Source organism: Diplotaxodon limnothrissa, linkage group LG15, assembly GCF_057381915.1.
Source record: "Diplotaxodon limnothrissa isolate DT_005_m linkage group LG15, D_limnothrissa_male_GT1.1, whole genome shotgun sequence".
In the NCBI taxonomy this organism is placed as follows: domain Eukaryota; kingdom Metazoa; phylum Chordata; class Actinopteri; order Cichliformes; family Cichlidae; genus Diplotaxodon; species Diplotaxodon limnothrissa.
In genome coordinates this window covers 28,058,219-28,077,195 of record NC_140610.1, presented here as the reverse complement: position 1 = coordinate 28,077,195, position 18,977 = coordinate 28,058,219, and the positions used below count along the sequence as shown (strand labels likewise).

General features: G+C 47.5%; 1 protein-coding gene across 2 annotated transcripts; it reads left to right on the top strand.

The window, feature by feature from the left end:
- The first annotated feature begins 1,548 nt into the window (after window positions 1–1,548).
- Window positions 1,549–17,007, top strand: LOC146617700 (neuroglobin-like). Of its 2 annotated transcripts, none has more exons than XM_085372858.1 (5): window positions 1,549–1,715; window positions 2,554–2,661; window positions 3,267–3,387; window positions 10,858–10,948; window positions 16,835–17,007. In XM_085372858.1, the coding sequence occupies exons 1-5, from the start codon at window positions 1,549–1,551 to the stop codon at window positions 17,005–17,007; spliced, it is 660 nt and encodes a 219-aa protein (XP_085228984.1). The 2 variants fall into 2 exon arrangements, with proteins under 2 accessions (XP_085228984.1, XP_085228985.1); XM_085372859.1 differs by having other exon boundaries at window positions 10,858–10,938; window positions 16,835–16,936.
- The last annotated feature ends 1,970 nt before the right edge of the window (window positions 17,008–18,977 follow it).

Sequence of the window (18,977 nt, the reverse complement as noted above, 5' to 3'; positions counted from 1 at the left end):
TTTGAAATATATTTTGGTCAGGAAAAAAGTATTTTTTTTACCGTATGGGAGGTCTTGAATAATCAGGCCCCATCTTATCTTAATGACCTTATAGTACCATATCACCCCATTAGAGCACTTCGCTCTCACACTGTAGTTTTACTTTTTGTTACTAGTATTAGTAACAAAAAGAATTTAAAAGTAGAATGTGAGGCAGAGCCTTCAGTTTTCAGGCCCCTCTTCTGTGGAAGCAGCTTCCTGTTTGGATTCAGGAGACAGACACTATCTCTACTTTCAAGATTAGGCTTCAAACTTTCCTTTTTTCTAAAGCATATAGTTAGGGGTGGATTAGGTGACCTGAATCCTTCCTTAGTTATGCTGCAGTAGGTGTAGGCTGCTGGGGGATTCCAATGATGCACTGGGTGTTACTTCTTCACTCACTATGTGTCAACAGAACTCTCTGCACTGAATCATATTTGTTATTAATCTCAGGTTCGCTTCCATAGCATGTCTTGCTCCTGTCTTCCTCCCCCTGGCCCTCCCCTGAGACTGGCTCTGCTGTAGGCTTCTTCCTGTTAAAAAGGAGTTTTCCTTCTCGCTGTTGCCAAAGTGCTTCCTCATAGTGGGTCATATGATTGTTGGGTTATCTCTGTATGTATTATTGTACGGTCTACCTCACCACCTTGAGGCGACTGTTGTGATTTGGTGCTGTATGAACAAAATTAAACTGAATAATAATTTTCTAATTTTTGGGAAACAAACCAAAACAGTTGGAGAGTGTCTGACCTCACTGAATGTAAGCTGATCTGGGATCTGTGCACTGGAGCAATAGCTGTGAGTGAACCTGGACCAGCACACTCAGAATCAGGCTGGAAGAGAAGAGACCTCTAAAGACCTGCTGAGGACAGACCAGGGTGAGAGGAACCTGCATCCCAGTGCTTTAACCTGTGACCATAGCTAAGGGGAACATACACAGTCTTCATGGTTCTGACATGCTATCATGTGATCATACATGTGACCCCAGGTTTAAATGCTGCACAGAAACACATGTGATGATGGTGACAGTCGTCATACCATCAGTTGTGAGGACAGCTGATGACGTGACAGTTTATCAGACTTTGCTCGCTATGTGCTCAGAGGTTTTCTGCTGCAGCTCACTTCCTATTCTCTGCTTGCACACAGGAAGCTAAAGTCGCCTTAAAAAGCTGTTGTTGTTGTTGTGAGCTGATGATCGTCAGGCAGCTGATGATGACAAGCATGAGACTGTGAAGTTGGGCTGGGATCAGATTATCAGTTCTTCGGTTTGGACTGAGGAGCTGTCACATTCTTACCTGTGCAGGTGATCGGTGTGTCAGCGCATTCGGGTGATACTAAACATTATTAAAACAGGAGCGCTGTGTGTGCATGTGTCCCTGTGAGTGTGTGTGTGTTTCTTTTGAACTTTATCTGATAGAAACAAGCTCAGATCTGAAGACGCGCGCTTCGTGAGTGCGGAAGTGAGCGCAGTCAGTACCAGCTGTGCGTCGCGCTGTGTGCGGCGGTTCTGGTGTACTGTCGGTGATTTTCTAGATGGGTTGCTCCCTCTCAGCGGAGGCTCCGGACCGGCGGCCGGAGCAGGAGGAGGAAGAGGATGCGTTGCCGGTGAGTCTGAGCGCGGAGAGCCGGGAGGCGATCAGGAGCAGTTGGAGGGAGATCCAGGAGGACATCAGCAGGGTGGGCGTCATCATGTTCGTCAGGTGAGTTCACGCGCGCTCCGCCGTCCTCTGTACCGTCACGCAGGTAGACGTTATGAAGAAGTGTTACGTCAGAGCAGGTATCCTTAACTACCGGTCATAAAGCCGTGTTGAGTTTGTTTAAGGGCGAGGGTCTCTCAGCTCGCAGATCTGATGTCCCACCAGCCCACAGGCACGGCTGTGACGTCAATTCTGCGTAAATCGACGTTCAGTCAGAAAACAGTGGCGATTATCGTTTAGATGATCAGATTATTGTAAAAACTGCGGGCAAGGTTTGATTGACAGCTCATCACCAAACAGCGGGCATGCGCAGGTCTGAAAGACTTTCTGGTTCTGATGCAGGTGAGTGCCTCAGAGTCAGAGGTCATGTGTCAAAAGTCACGGGAGATCATGTTCTGCTTTCTGGAGTCTGAGAAAACTGTGCAGACGAACCCTGACAGGAAGTGGGCTGGAGCTGGTTTGGTTGCTGTGCCTGAGTTCGCAGAGGGTGGAGGTCCTCCTCTCCTCTGCAAGATGGAGCAGGGCCAGGCAGAGCCACAGTGTTTGGGCTCAGGAGTGCTGTTTAACTGCAGACTGATGTTACTGATGTTCATGCAAAGCAGGTGCAGCGAGCCGCTCTGCAGTCTCAGCCGCTCTCTGTGGTTTGTGCACAGCTGTCTGTTTTCGCCTTGTGTTTGTGTGTGCAAGTTCACCCCAGCCCTCAGCACAGCACAGAGGACCGTGGGTAATGAGGACGTGACCTTTCTGCAGCTGCAGGTTCACTGACTGCCCTTTGTTAGCTTATCAGACATCAGAGCAGCGCTCACACCAACCGTTTAACTCCACCCCCACCCTCTTCCAGGCTGTTTGAGACTCACCCGGAGTGCAAAGACGCCTTCTTCACCTTCAGAGACCTGAATGATGTGAACACCCTGAGGGCGAGCAAAGAGCTGAAAGCCCACGGCCTCAGGTTACACACACATACACACACACACGCACACACTTTAAGTGAGAGCTGAGCAGTGTAACTGTGAGTGGGGGGACCAAGCAGAAACAGGGACAAATGTGCTAACAGCTGATCAGCTGATTTCACAAATGACATAAAACATTAGTCAAATGAGGCGTTAAACATAAATACCACCTCTGTTGGACTTATAAATAAAGTTCTTTTGAAGCCAGGAAGGATGTGAGGGTGGTGCTAATCTAATGTCATACACAATAACAAGAAGCAGATGTTGTTATCAGTCATAATGACTTGCGTCCATTTTTATCTCTGAAACTGAAACACTTTGTTAAACTGTGTGGGAGAGGAAATATAAAACTGTACTCTCACCCCTTGCTGTAACATTTTGTATGAGGGCTGCAATGAGGGCTCAAGATATATTTATTATTGCCTCTGATCAGAATTATTGCAATCATACAGAAGCATGAAATTAACCTTTCATTTCATTAAAACACAGCCCAGAGGGCCGGTTAGCTGACAGCTAGCAGCAAAAGCTGCCTGTGACTCCTGCAGGGTCTCTGGTTTTAGCAGAGCCTCCTGCTGACTGGTTTTCTCCTCTGCTCTCTCTGCAGGATCATGTACATCATCGAGAAGATGGTCGCCAGGATCGACCAGGACGACCGTCTGGACCAGCTGATCCTGGATCTGGGCAGGAAGCATTACCAGTACAAAGCCCTGCCAAAATACTATGATGTCAGTGTGAAGCTGAACACAGTGGTGGGGATTTGTTTCCACTCAGCTGTGACATTAGTTCAGTCCACACTGGTCATCCTCAGCCGAGCCTGCTCACACACGTCTGGCAATTCTTCTCAATTTTCTGAGCTTTAGGCAGATTGAAAGCTATAGGAGGGTTGTAGAAGAGCTGGAGGAGGATTGTAGGAGGGTTGTAGAAGAGCTGGAGGAGGATTGTAGGAGGGTTTTAGAAGAGCTGGAGGAGGGTTGTAGGACAGCTGTAGGTGGACTGTAGGACGGCTGTACTAGGATTAGGGATGGGTATCGTTTAGGTTTTATCCGATACCGGTGCCAAACCGGTACTTTTGAAATGGTACCGGTGCTTAAACGGTGCTTGAACCGGTGCTTAAAGAATGGAGAACACAAACTTTGTCCAAAAACCTCTTATGTTTTTATTTTTAGCAGTCTCTTTTTTTCTGCAAAATGATAACCAAGTTAGCCTTTTCTGTTGATACAACATACCTCCTTTGGTTGGAACCGGTGCTTAAACAATGGAAAACACAAACTTTGTCCTAAAACCTCTCAAGTTTAGCTGTTCTTTTTTGTAAAAAGATAACAATGTTAGCCTTTTCTGCAGCTATAGGGCATACAGTGGCTTGCAAAAGTATTCGGCCCCTTTGAACCTTTCCACATTTTGTCACATTACAGCCACAAACATGAATAAATTTTATTGGAATTCCACGTGAAAGACCGATACAAAGTGGTGTACACGTGAGAAGTGGAATGAAAAATCATACATGATTCCAAACATTTTTTACAAATAAATAACTGAAAAGTGGGGTGTGCGTAATTATTCAGCCCCCTGAATCAATACTTTGTAGAACCACCTTTTGCTGCAATTACAGCTGCCAGTCTTTTAGGGTATGTCTCTACCAGCTTTGCACATCTAGAGACTGAAATCCTTGCCCATTCTTCTTTGCAAAACAGCTCCAGCTCAGTCAGATTAGATGGACAGTGTTTGTGAACGGCAGTTTTCAGATCTTGCCACAGATTCTCAATTGGATTTAGATCTGGACTTTGACTGGGCCATTCTAACACATGGATATGTTTTGTTTTAAACCATTCCATTGTTGCCCTGGCTTTATGTTTAGGGTTGTTGTCCTGCTGGAAGGTGAACCTCCGCCCCAGTCTCAAGTCTTTTGCAGACTCCTAGGTTTTCTTCCAAAATTGCCCTGTATTTCGCTCCATCCATCTTCCCATCAACTCTGACCAGCTTCCCTGTCCCTGCTGAAGAGAAGCACCCCCAGAGCATGATGCTGCCACCACCATATTTGACAGTGTGGATGGTGTGTTCAGAGTGATGTGCAGTGTTAGTTTTCTTCCACACATAGCGTTTTGCATTTTGGCCAAAAAGTTCCATTTTGGTCTCATCTGACCAGAGCACCTTCTTCCACATGTTTGCTGTGTCCCCCACATGGCTTGTGGCAAACTGCAAACGGGACTTCTTATGGTTTTTTGTTAACAATGGCTTTCTTCTTGCCACTCTTCCATAAAGGCCAACTTTGTGCAGTGCAATAATAGTTTTCCTATGGACAGATTCCCCCACCTGAGCTGTAGATCTCTGCAGCTCGTCCAGAGTCACCATGGGCCTTGGCTTCTCAATAACTTTATCCTTGACCTGTCTGGTGTGTTCTTTGGACTTCATGGTGTTGTTGCTCCCTCTTAGACAACCTCTGAGGCCGTCACAGAGCAGCTGTATTTGTACTGACATTAGATTACACACAGGTGCACTCTATTTAGTCATTAGCACTCATCAGGCAATGTCTATGGGCAACTGACTGCACTCAGACCAAAGGGGGCTGAATAATTACGCACACCCCACTTTTCAGTTATTTATTTGTAAAAAATGTTTGGAATCATGTATGATTTTCGTTCCACTTCTCACGTGTACACCACTTTGTATCGGTCTTTCACATGGAATTCCAATAAAATTGATTTATGTTTGTGGCTGTAATGTGACAAAATGTGGAAAAGTTCAAGGTTGCCGAATACTTTTGCAAGCCATATGGTATCACTCTATCAAACAAGAAGACAGCCGCATGCAACTACGACGGTGTTTGCTAGTTCACATTACATGCATTAATTTAATAACGTGGTTAGTCTACTCAACGTAAATTACACGCAAACAACATTAAGCCACTCACCCAGAGAAGAACGGCTGCTGTGCCATCATCATCTGTCATCATTTCTGCTACACTGGCAGGGCTAGGGGCCAGGATTCTCCTCTTCGGGTTCTTGGGGGATGTTGCTAACTCCGGGTCCGATAACAGGCACCAAACCCGCAGTAGATGTGCTCGGTGTGAGGTCTTGCAGCAAGCTATCAAATACGGTGCATTTCTCGGCTTTTAAAAAAATGCTATGCGTTGCCAGGTGTTTCATCAGATTCGAGGCATTACATCCTTTGCACAGTATCACCTTAAAGCACTTGTTGCAGGCTGCTGAGTTTGCATCTTTTGCTGTGAAGTACAGCAAGACTTTTGACTGCTTCGCCTTGGACATTATTAATCTGTAGCTCTGCTCTAAAAGAACGTACGTACCTGGGCCCGCCTACTATCCTTGGAAAGCTAAAATGATTGGCTAGAATCCAAAGTGTATGACATCTCAAGAAAAAAAAAAAGCACTGAAATGCGCTGCTTTTCAGTCTGGTTACTACTGTTTATGTCAGAACCGGTGCCATAATGGCACCAGATACCGGTAGCCATCCCTAACTAGGACTGTAGGAGGGTTGTAGAAGAGCTGTAGTAGGGTTGTAGGACTGTTGTATTGGAGATTATGTATCGGAATTTAAGGAGCAGGACCACGCCTCCAAACACGCTCCTTCCGTATAGGTTTCCCCAGTTCTGCAAGCTGATCATTCTCGTTTACGTGCAAACAGGGTCCATTCTTGGCGGTTTCCTTTAAACACAGCTTTCTCACAGGAGTAACATAATTTTACTCACCCTTCCATTCGCTACAATTGTCCTCTTGTCTGTCAGCGCATTAGATGAACAACTACTCAAGCTCTTCGTCCATCGCTTTTCCTCCGGCAATCCAAGAAACACACCGAACGCCACGGCTCAAGACCGAATGCTGATGATCCTCTAGCAGTTTTCTCGCCACCCGACATATGGACTGCCACGTCGATCCATCCAGTCTTCATATCTCGGCTAAATTCAGTTATGAGGTAACGCCAGTTCTATATTCCTCCGTAGCAAATTCAGTACAGAGTTGCCAGGTTCCCAGCCTCTTCCCTCCTTCACAAAATTCTGCACGTAACCTCAGCACCGAGTTGCCAGGTTCCTTTATCCTCATTCGCAAAAGCAGCAGCAAGCAGCAGAGTTGCCAGTACTCCACCCCTCCGTAGTGAATGCAGCATGCTTTGGCACCGAGTTGCCAGGTTCCCAGCCCCTCATCCCTGCTTCGCAAAATTCTGCAGCAAACCTTGGCACCGGGTTGCTAGGCTCTTAGTCACTCATCCCTCCTTCGCAAATTCTGCTGTTAACCTCAGCACCGAGTTGCCAGGTTTCCAGCCTCTCATCCCTCCTTGGCTAAACTCTGCAGCATACGTTCACTCATCCTTCCTCTGCTAAACTCTGCAGCAAGCGTCGGCACCGAGTTGTCAGGTTTCCAGCCACTCATCTCTCCTTCGCAAAATTCTGTAGCAAACCTTGGCACTGGGTTGCCAGGCTCCTTTATCCCTCATTCGCAAAAGAAACAGCAAGCTTTTCTGCCATCGGGTTGCCAGTTCTCAGTGTAGACAAAATTAATTAATTAATGAATTTAATTAAACGGCCCCGGGTTGCCAGGTTTTCCTTCATCACCATTAGCAATGCAGCATCTAGCTTTCCAACTAATGAACTGCCAGTTTCTCTGCATCCATCATGGCAAAAAGCAGCATTAATCCTAGCCCCGATACCAAGTTCTCAATTCTCATTTGCAAAATAGCCAGTTTCTTTGCATGGGGAAAAAAAAGGCACTGAGTTGCCAGGTTTGTCCTTTAACCCTTATTTACAAAAGCAGCCGCAAGCCTTCTACCAACGCCTTGCTGGTTTCCTTTGCCGGTCCTTCCCTCATATCCAATCGCACCAGCAAACTTTTCTATGAATGAGTCACCAGTTTCCCTTTCCCGTATCCCATATTGGCAAAATGCAGCAGCATGCTTTTGGCACCGGGATGCCAGGTTCTCTTCCTCTATCACTCCTATGCAAATACAGTAGCAAGCTTTGGCACCGAGATGCCAGCCTCTCTCCCTCTCTCCCTCCTATCCTAATACAGTAGCAAGCTTTGGCACCGGGATGTCAGCTTCTCTTCCTCTATCCCTCCTATGCAAACACATTAGCAAGCTTTGGCACCGGGATGCCAGCTTCTTATCCTCTATCCCTCCTATGAAAATACAGTAGCAAGATAAAGAAGAACCAGGCGCCGAGTTGCCTGGTTCTTCTTTATCCCTCACTCGCATACTCAGGAGCAAACTTTCTAATACAGAGTTGCCAGTTTCACTGCATTAATCCTTCTACCACTGGGACGCCAGCTTCTCCACATCTAGCCCTTATATGCTAAGCAGCAGATGTTCCTTTCAGCACCAAAACGCCAGGTTCGCTGTCTCTATTCCTCATTTGCAAATGCAGAAAACGTTCTTTGCACCGAGATGCCAGGTTCTGTTCCCTAAGTAGCTTACCTTTCCGTTACTGGATTGGCAGCTTCCGCCATCAATCACTCGCAAAAAACCCAAAACATTCCTTTCACCAGGATGCCAGTTTCTCTCTTTACATCCAGTCTTCCACAAGATGTAGCAGCAAACTGTTCCGGCACAGAGAACCATCTGTCATCTTTCCTGCCTTTGCAAAGCACTGATGAACCTTCGTGGCACTGGGATGCCAGATTCTTTCCTCTATCGCCCCTTTTAAGACATCCAAACTGTGCCATGCGCATAATTCTTCATGACATCCCTTTACTTCTCACGTGCTTTCGCAAGCATTATCTAGCATCCACCCTCGACACAATCATTCAAGACTATGTCTAAACAGCTCATCATCTCCCACGAAGTTCAGTGGACTCGCCCTCTGCTCTCTGACAATTTTGGGAGTTATTATTATAGAAGATGACTTTCCTCTAATCAGTCATTCAATTCATCAACCCTTCCCAAGCTGCCGCTTTCACTTCTGTTCATTTCAGAAATAAGCACAGTAGTTATCACTACCTTATCTGACGTAATTAACCAGCTAAGCACCCCCTCTCCATCTTCTGCTTGTCCGAGCTGATCCACTCCACTCCATGGAATCTTTGACTACCTTATCGAGAGCTGTTCAGCTTTGCTAGCCTGCTACCAGTTATTTTCCTCTTCTTTGGGTGGTGAGGCCACTCGGCGTTCGCTCTCCCTACACTTGCCTCTGTCCTGTTCTCCTTCTCTCACCCAAACCGGTCACGGCAGTTGGCTGCCCCTCCCTGAGCCTAGATCTGCCAGAGGTTTCTTCCTGTTAAAAGGAAGTTTTTCCTTCCCACCATCGCCAAAGCGCTTGCTCAGAGGGGGTCATACAATTGTTGGGTTTTTCCTCCAGACATCATTGTAGGGTCTCGAGGCATCTGTCACCATGGTTCGGTGGCATATAAATAAGTTGAATTGAAAATCTAATTATTCTCGCTGAGGTCGTCGACCCTCGTAATGCACAGTTGTTACCATTTTCAGGGGATGCCTTCTTTGGGGATCTGCCAGGCCCAGGAGCCATCGCCAGTCCCCTTTGAGACCTTCCACAAACTGCAGCTCAATTCATGTCAAAGCATTCACTTTTACCTACTAAAACGCTGTCAAACCTAAAATGAGGACGTAGGCCCAGCTAGTGAATTGGAGATTATGTATCGGAATTTCCGGAGTAGGACCACGCCTCCAAACATGCTCCTTCCAGCTGTCATCTATATAGGTTCCCCCAGTTCTGCAAGCTGATCATTCTCGTTTACGTGCCCCACCCTCCCTCCCTCCTTGTTCTCCATTCTTTAACTTCTTCACTTCTATTTAGTACATGGGGATCTGCCAGGCCCGGGAACCATCGCCCGTCCCCTTTGAGGCCTTCCCCAACTGCAGCTCAATTCATGTCAAAGCATGACATGAATTGAGCTAGTGAATGATGGTAGTAGAATAGCTGTATAATAGCTCATCACTCATCCAACTGACTTCTTCAGTCTCAGCTGACTCCAGGTTTCCCCAATCTTATAAACAGTACATTGCATGATGACTGAAACCAGCCCACTGAAGGAACAATGGGCCTGGAGGTCAGTTCCTTAATCTTAATTATGCAAATTCTCATGAGAATTGATCAACAACCACTGACCAAAACCCACTGATCAAAGCCCACTGATCAATGGCCATGAGTACCATTCACAGAGAGTTGGGGAATGGCTGCAATCACTGCATTGTAAGATGGCGAAAGATGTACCCTTAGGCACCCTCCTCGATTCAGAGATGGTTTTTCCCTTTTCACGTAAATGGCCTCCTTGACACCGCACTCAACCAGCGTTCCTCCTTGTCCAAGATGTGTACCTCCTCATCATTGAAAAAGTGTCCACTGGCCTGTAGGTGTAAATAGACTGCAGAGTCCTGGCCTGACGAGGTAGCTCTTCTGTGTTGTGCCATCCGCTTCACCAGAGGTTGTTTGGTTTTCCCGATGTATAAATCCTGGCAATCCTCCTGGCACTTAATAGTGTACACCATGTTACTCTGTCTGTGTTGGGGGACCCAATCCTTGGGGTGGACCAATTTATGGCACAGCGTGTTTTGGGTTTTAAAAGCCACAGAGATCCGGTGTTTAGAAAAAATGCATCTCAACTGCTCCGATACTCCTGACACATACGGGATTACTGCGGGTTTTCGCTTAGGCAGCAGTTGTCCTTCTCTCCTGGATCGGCTGGAGCTTTCTTTTGGCGCCTTCCCAGCTTTGACAAAAGTCCAGCTGGGATAACCACATTTACTCAGGACCTTCTTGATGTGCTTTTCTTCAGCTTCCCTGGCTGCTGTGTCTGTGGTGATGGTGTTCGCTCTGTGTTGTTCGCTCAGTGTTGTAAAGATTAAGGAACTGACCTCCCAGGCCATTGTTCCTTCAGTGGGCTGGTTTCATTTATTATGCAATGTACTGTTTATAAGATTGGGGAAACCTGCAATCAGCGGAGACACTTGGATGAGTGACGAAATGTTTCTTCCACAAAATGCTACATCCAGATGAATAGAATCAACTTTTGGAGGGTTGTAGGACAGTTGTAGGAGGACTGTAGGACTTCTCTAAGATGGCTCTAGGAGAGTTGTAAGAAGGTTGTAGGAGGGCTCGGGTGGAGAAAGGCCTTTTTTTTCTGGTTTATTTTGTCACGCTCTGTGGAAGCACCAAACTGCTCTACTCTTAACTCCACCCACCCAGAGCTGCATGTGTGTGCTCATCAAAAAAAAAACTTTCTCTGTCTGTCCAGCTCATGGGGGAAGAGTTCATCCACGCAATCCATCCGGTCCTGCAGGAGCGCTGGACTTCAGACCTGGAGGAGGCCTGGAAGGTAAACAGAGGTGACTTTTACAGATTCTTCAGAGCAAGCAGAGAAAAGTTAACCTCATCATACAGATGATGATTAAACATGCAATTTATTGCTTCAAGAACCTGAACATATAAACAACCAGAGGAGAAACAGATGTGATCTCTGCTGAAGCCTGAAGCTGACGGTGGCCTAAAAAAAACTGCAAATCAGAATGAAGAGCCTGTTTTCTTTTCATTGGCCAACTTCTGAAAGCCTGTAGAGGGGCTGTCTGTATCTGTCATGAAAGAAGAGAAAGACATTTTAAATAGGGCAGGCTTTACATTCAGTCCACAGTGTTCTCAGTCAGGCTCTGGACTTGTTCTGTCCAGTTCCTTTTCAGTCGATTCACTTGGTACAACACATAATTATGGGATATCATGCCCTCGCGTGTCCTGGCTGAAGAAACCTTTATTCACGCCTTTAAGGCAGATGAAGTGTGATGACACGCGCATGGCCCCCGCCTGCACATGTAGCCGCTGTCATCACAGTCATCCCTCAGTTCTTACGCTCTTCACCTCGCTGAGAACACCTCTGCTGAGTTGGGCTAGCTAGCTGCTGCTAGTTAGCTCCGTTGTCTGCCGACTTGAACTTAGCTTAACTGCCCCTGTTGATGTTAGCCTCCACCGCGCAGTTGGTGTGTAGGCTGCCCGCAGAGTGCTAATTTCAAGTTTTTCCTGTGCAGCGTTTCGCTTTGCGTTTTGGAATGGACTCCAAACCGAAGTGAGCAAAGCAGAAATCTTCTGTCCGCCCCTGTCCTCAGGGATGCGCTTTCTCTTTGCACGACAGCGACCAGCACGATGCCTGCCGTGTCTGCCTGGGGATTGTCCATGCTAGGAGAGCGTTGACGGAGCCCGAAGCCTGTGCGTTTTGCCGCCAGCTCCAGCGCTCGACCCAGGAAAGACGGGTGACGTTTGTGGAAAAAGTGCTGGGACGCTCGGCTGTCGCACGGCATGACCATCTCCTTTCCGAGTCTGGAGCCCCGGCTTCGTCCGAGTCCGAAGACGAGGATTTTCCGGTCGACGTCCCCGCAATTAGCTGGGCTGACCACATGGAATATGTTGACGGGTTAGCCGATGACGAGCCGGAACCATGCAGGAGCGCTGACGGGCTTCAGCCTGGGTTGAAGCCCACCAGTGCTCCCCAGGAAGACGATGACGTGCTGGACATCGGCCTGGACATCCATGGATTGTCGGAGGATGAGCAGGAGAGCTTATTGTCGGCCCAATGTGCCGCCACTGCTGCGCCGGTGGGCCACGATGACACCTCTCTTTTCTCCCTGTTTCGCCGTGCTGCTGAGAAGCTGCAGCTGGACTGGCCCTCTCCTCCGCCAGCTCAGAAGCCGTTGCGGTTCGCGGGGTTTTTCCTCCCAACGGAGCCCGCAACGGCCAAAAACTGCCTTCCCATGTTCCCAGACTTTCTCTGCGAGCTAACAGCATCATGGGACAAACCTCTGTCTACCCACGTCACTGTGCCCGGCTATGGACAGTACATGGAATTGGACGGCGCCGAGGGGGCTGGCTTAGCTAACCCACCCCCTATGGAGCCGTCTCTGGCTGCTTATCTGGCCCCATCCCATAACGATGGTTTCGGCGGCCCTGCAACTCTGCCGTACAAGCACTGCAGATTCTCTGCTTCGCAGCTGGAGAAGATTTATCGGGCTCAGGCTGGCACTGCTCGCGCCATGAGCTCCGTCACCATGCTCCAGACAATGTGCCTGGCAGAGCTCGGATCGCTGGTTCCTGATGACAGCCCGCTGGCACCTCTTCTTAACGAGGTCAGAGTCACAACAGATTACATCCTCCGTGCGTCTCGCTGTGCAGCGCTCTCCCTGAGCAGAGGGATGGCTTCGGCAGTAGTGTCACAGAGGCACCTGTGGCTGACCCTCTCTGACGTCCCGGATAGGGACAGAGCTGTATATCCGGACGCACCACAGTGTCTGCGGCTGGGTTATTTGGACATTCACTTGAAGCCATTCAGGCTAGATTCAATCTGAGGAAGAAGCAGACGGAAGCTCTGCGCAACATCATCCCCAGACGTCAGCCCAAGCCCGCAGCTAGCTCTCACAGGCCCGCCGCTCCTCTGCTGACTGGCAAGAGTCACTGCTGAAGTGGGTGTGCTGCCAGCGAGAGCACATCCTCCAGCCCGAGCTCCACGCCAGTCGGCCTGGAGCAAAGGCCCACCCTCGGGCCCCCAATGGGACCCGACGCCCAGGAGGAAGAAGCCTCAGCCCTCCTAGCTGTGGTTTCGAGTGGAGAAGGGGTCCAGCAGCAGGGAGACGCTGCTTTTACCCCTCTGTTGCCGCCCAAGAGGTGCCGCTTAAGTTTTGTTCAGGTTGTCAGCCCCAGAAGGCGCTGCACTTTCCTAACACTGTCTCCCAAGCACAAAACCCCTGCACACAAAATGCCTCAGGTAACTCCCTGTTCAGGTGTGTTAAATGTTCAGGTGACCACATCGAGTGTTCCCGCTGTTTTTCATTGTTGTGCCCCAGAAAAGGTGCCTCCAACAAAATGTATGAATGTACATGTTTCCATGTTACAATCAATAAAGAGTGTTGTTTATTCTCAAACAATCACAAATGCTCAGCCTGCAGGCAGAATGAGCCAGGTCATGCAGGTGATGCAGTCCCCTGCAGACACACTGGGGGGCGACAACGCCCCGCCGACGGTGCTGCAGGTCAGCCGGCTGGCTGCTCACTTCCGTCAGTGGCGCGCTTGCGCCCCCTCTCTACAACCGTGGGTTCTGCGAACCGTTGCCATGGGTTACCGTTGCAGTTCCGGGTCAAGCCACCTCGTTTCCAAAGAGTCGTAAACACGACTGTCAACACCGAGGCGGCCATGATACTCAGAGAGGAAATAAAGGCGCTATTGCAGAAAAGAGCGATACGAGTGGTCCCCGCTTCGGAGACAGACAAAGGTTGGTACAGCCGTTATTTTGTTGTTCCGAAAAAAAGGGGGAGGGCTTCATCTGTGCCCACAGCTGTTAGGAGGGAATGTCTGCTTCTTACCCTCCGAACCCGTACATGGCAGTAGCAGTGGACTTTCACAGGGCTGCGCATTTATCTGGTTATTAGAATTGTCGGTCACTTTTCTAATACAAAAACTGTAGCTTCTCCCACTGAAGGACTTCAAATCGGCTCCAGCTCTTCTCTCAGCCCGCGGTACTTCTCTCTGTTTGACATCACCGTTAGGTGGAATTGCCACACTCATCACAGTGGTGATGAGTGTGGCAATTCCAGGAAACAGTTGCACTCTTATGTGTCTCTCTGCAACGTCCTCCCCCCACTCCTCCCCCTGTCTGCTCTCAGACCACCGAAAAACAAAGAAACAGCAAGAAATGAATTAAGCAGAAAAAATTAACAAAGCAAAGTTTAATCTTTAATCTGTTGTTACCTGTTGTCCACCTGGCCCTTAATTACTAGCATTTAAACGTTATGAAAAAGGGAAATACATTTCATCATTTACTCTGGAGAAATAGTTTACTGCTTTATAAGAAAGCTCTCCGTGAAGCTAGAACATCTTGCTATTCATCACTGATTGAAGAAAATAAGAACAACCCTAGATTTTTCTTAGGCACTGTAGCCAGGCTGACAAACAGTCAGAGCACTGTTGAGCCAACCATTCCTTCTCACAAGCCAACCAGTCGCTGCAGATGGTCGCCCCTCCCCGAACCTGGTTCTGCTGTTGGTTTGTTCCTGTTAAAAGGAAGTTTTTCCTTTTCACTGTCACCAAAATGCTTGCTCATAGGGGGTCATATGACTGTAAGGTCTAACTTAAAATATAAAGCACCTTGAGGTGACTGCTGTTGTGATTTGGCGCTGTATAATTAAAATTAAATTAGTCTTTTCTTTGCCACAGGACCTTAGCCCTGATGTTCTATGTTTTAGCTCTACTTTTTGGCTTGTTGTGCTGAACTGTCTCCGGGTCACCTTTGTGCTGCCTGCAAAGATGGATAGAGCAGTGATAACATCACCATGCTGGCAACAAAGACAGCCTGGCTGTGACGAGCTTCCTCTGATCTGACCTCTGCTTTCTGAGAAAATGAAAGAAACTCGTGGAAATAAAGAAACAGAAAATTAACTGTTAATATTCCAGAGAGTTTTGCATAAATGAAGATGTCAGTTTGTTGGAATGACTTCAGCTGATGATTGGACTGTAAATATCAGCAGCAGGTTTAACGCTGTCCTCTCAAACCTGCTGTAAAAGGACCTGGGGTCCGTTCTTCGTACCTCGCTAAGTAAGTTAGCTGGATTTGATTGTTGGCGATTTCGCGTGATCTTGGATCGTTCTGTTCTCCGAAGCTCATCCGGGACTTACTTTATGTATACAAGATTAGATCGCGGCCACTCAGGTATGTCCGCTTCATTTATACGAAAGCAACAGCGATATTTTACCACTGTTTGTCCATAAATAAATATTATCAATGTAACTAAAGATAATGCAGTACTTGATCCTTTTATTGATTTCATACAGATACATACAGGTCATTTCCTAAAAAAAGGGAAATGTACTATTATTCATTCCATTCCATGTATTTGATTATTTCAGATGCAATTCATATTTTAGAGTAGTAATGGTAAATTACGTCGTGTAATCAAGATGAGAGACCACGGCTATAAAAGCGAAGGTGGATTTGGGAAGTCTGTCGCAGCCATGTCCTGTCCGTATACGCGAGCCACCCATTGCGGAAGGTGCAAGATTGATAAGGAGAGTTTTCAGAACTCAGCGTATATTGCGGGATAGACAGGATCCTTTAGCTCAGCGCCACAGTGTGCTCATAGAGAGATATCGATTTTCCCGTGAGGGTATTATTTACTTAACCAACTTGTTGACGAGGGGGTGCAGGACCACCACCTGTCTTTTTTTGCTCTGCCCTTTTCTTGGTTGCTGTTATAAACAAACGAACAGATTATGTCAGGGTCTCTTTTCAAGAGACTAAAAGCAATATAAGTGATAAATATTACCATTCTGTAGAATATTCTTATATTTCACTTTTACTTGTTCACATGTTCTAGTGGGTCCTGTTGTGGCTCTAATGTGATAGAGGATATAATGTAATATAATATAATATAATATGATATAATGTGATATAATATGATAAATTTACCCTACTGCCTACTGGTGTTGGCCAGAGGGGCCGATGGCGCGATATGGCAGCCTGGCTTCTGTCAGTCTGCCGCAGGGCAGCTGTGGCTACAACCGTAGCTTGCCTCCACCAGTGTGTGTGAATGTGAGAGTGAATGAATAGTGGCATTGTAAAGCGCTTTGGGTGCCTTGAAAAGCGCTATATGAATCCAATCCATTATTATTATTATTATTATTATTAAATTACTTACGAGTTTAATTTGTCAGCAACTTTCTGCCAGCCCTCTCTCCTTGCTTTTGCAGCCTTTGCAGTGTTCCCTTGCATTTTAATTAAACTCTGAAACTCCTGAAATCCCTCAATCAAGAGTTCTTGCTCTGCTGCCGAAAAATACTGAGCGCGCTCCTTCGACATTTTCGCCGACCAATCAAAGGGTTGCCGATCAATGTTTCTACTATCGATGCGTAGCCCCTGTTAAGCCACCCAATGATCTCACATTACTTCATCCAGCTATACTAATCGTCAACAACAGGTGTGTTCGGAGAACCGGAATAGCGAGGTCAAAGTTGGCGCGATGATTTGATCTTGGATGTGTCATTTGATCTTGGATGTAGTAAGCGAGGTACGAAGAACGGACCCCAGGCTCATGTTTGAATGTTTATCTGCAGTCCTGTTTACCTCATTTACCTGCACAGTTCAGCTTGCTTGGGCCTGCAGACTCATGCTGCCCCCTGCTGGTCATCGACCAAACCCTGCCGTCTGTGTTGACCCTTTTTTACGACTCTTCTCTTTCCTGCAGACTCTGTTCCTGTACATCACTCGCACCATGAAGAAAGGCTACCAGCAGGCCCAGAGGAGCCACAGCAGCAGCTGAGAGCAGCTCGTCCCATCACGTGGCTTCAGCAGCTCAGGACGGAGTCTTTAAATGACAAGATGTGTAGTGAAAATGTTGTTTTCAGCTCTCATGTGTAACTGTATGAATGTTTAACAGCGCTGAGCTGTGGGCTTTTATTTTGAAAGTGAATAAACATCATGTGACGAGGAGATCTTTTATGCCCCTGTTTGTACACGATCTGAGTATGAGCGGAGTCACATGTTGGGATGAAGCTCCTCCTGCGATGTCACGTCCTCTGGGCATGATCACCTTTGACCTCAGCCACACATCGAGCACAGGCCGTCTAAGGTTCTGGTTTTTATTTTCATTTAAATTTTCACAGCATCGAAAAACCACAGAGAAACATCTGCATGAGATCAGTTTATTACAAATGACATGATGATAAAAGAAATCCCGTCATGATGACGCGTGACGCTTCGGATATGTGGACATAAAGGCCGTGGGCGGCCGCAGGACCGTCAGACATGTGAAACGGTCGATGAGACGTGAGCACACGTTTCTACAGCCTGGCTGCTTCTCAGCCGCATGCACTGTAACAAAAGTAAAACACAAAGGCAGGTAGCCCAAATGACCTGTAGCAGCAGCAGTTACATCATCACAGCAATGGCCAATCAGGTGTCTGCTGTGGGCGGCGATGAATCGGTACATTCTGGAAGGCTGCGCCAAAACACCACGAGCAAACAAAGCTCAGCTCCAGCTGCCCTCACAGGCGTTCGGCAATGAAAAAGTGCACATTTGGTGACTCAGCCTCAAACTCTCACCTGCCGCAAGCTACAGGAAACATGCACCTTACAAAATAAAAGTCCAGCTTCTTCAGACACGCACATTCCAGCAGATTCAGTGAAGTCCTCTTTTTCTCAGCTCTCTCAGTTCACAAGCTGATGTGAGCCTAGCTTAAACTGGTCACCCTCTCTACAGACCACACCCACTAACGGTGTGTTGAGGCAAATTCCTCCTGAAGAGGTGCAGGACAGCTCTGCGGCTGGATAAATCCTGGACTCACACAGACCCGTCTAATACATCACCTGCCTGCCACTCGCCTGCACTGGTCCTGAGAGTCGCAGCTGGGTCTGCTGTCCTCTCAACGCAAATGAGCTCCTGGCATGCCGTGTGTGCCCCGCCCACTGATGATGTCTTCACACATCAAACTTCCTCCTGTGGAGCTATGCTAACACTTTCCCTCTGCTTCCAGGGTTTGTGCTAAGCTAGGCTAATCGCTCAAGAGGGTTTCACTGAGCGCGCTCAACAACCGGCTTCTACCCACACAGATGCTTAAACAAAAAAAAACACACACACACACACACACACACACACACACACACACACACGCGCGCGCGCCATCCTCCGCCTCTCTGAGAGCAGGCAGTGCTCTCACAGGTAAAACTCTAAATACTTTCTTCATATAAACTTTTCTAACGCAGCCGAACAAGAAATTTACAAGAAATTCAAAGATCAGAAACACTCCAGATGAATGGAGTTACACAGTCAAGTCCACAACACACAGATGTATCACAGGTGAGCCTGATCCAGCAGCTCATGCTGCTCACAGATGAGCAGAACTCAGCAAGCAGAGTCAGCTGAAACGAGGATATAAAGGACACGAGCTGTTCATCAATTGGAGAGTGTCAGTCCTGAACTCTGGAACCAAGTCTGCAGCTTCTCTGACAGAGCAGCTTCGAAAAGAAAAAAATTCATTGTCGAGTTTTTTCTCAGCTGATGAGTCCACACTTCATCATCAGGAATACAGCCTGTGCTCATGACATAACGCTGTCAAACTGGACTCTCTGAGCCCTCACAGATCAGGACGGGGCAAATGGACAGTGGCTTGTTCTGATCAGAGCTGCAGCTTTGCTTCCACAGACATCTGCAGTCTGCGATTAGAGCTTGGCGTGTCAGCCTTACAGCTCATTTCATTACCAGAAACACATGAGGTGTCATAATTAAGTGAGGCAGAACTTGTGGAGAACACCTCAGCGTTCCTTTGTTTCACATGACCCTGAACTATGTTAAGGGGCGAGCCTTTCTATCAGAAACCAATGTGCCAAAC

Coding starts and splice junctions, on each gene's coding strand:
- LOC146617700 (XM_085372858.1), top strand. CDS start 1,549: ATGGGTTGCTCCCTCTCAGCGGAGGCTCCGGACCGGCGGCCGGAGCAG. Junction 1,716..2,553: donor GGCGTCATCATGTTCGTCAG/GTGAGTTCACGC, acceptor ACCCTCTTCCAG/GCTGTTTGAGACTCACCCGG. Junction 10,949..16,834: donor GGCCTGGAAGGTAAACAGAG/GTGACTTTTACA, acceptor TCTTTCCTGCAG/ACTCTGTTCCTGTACATCAC.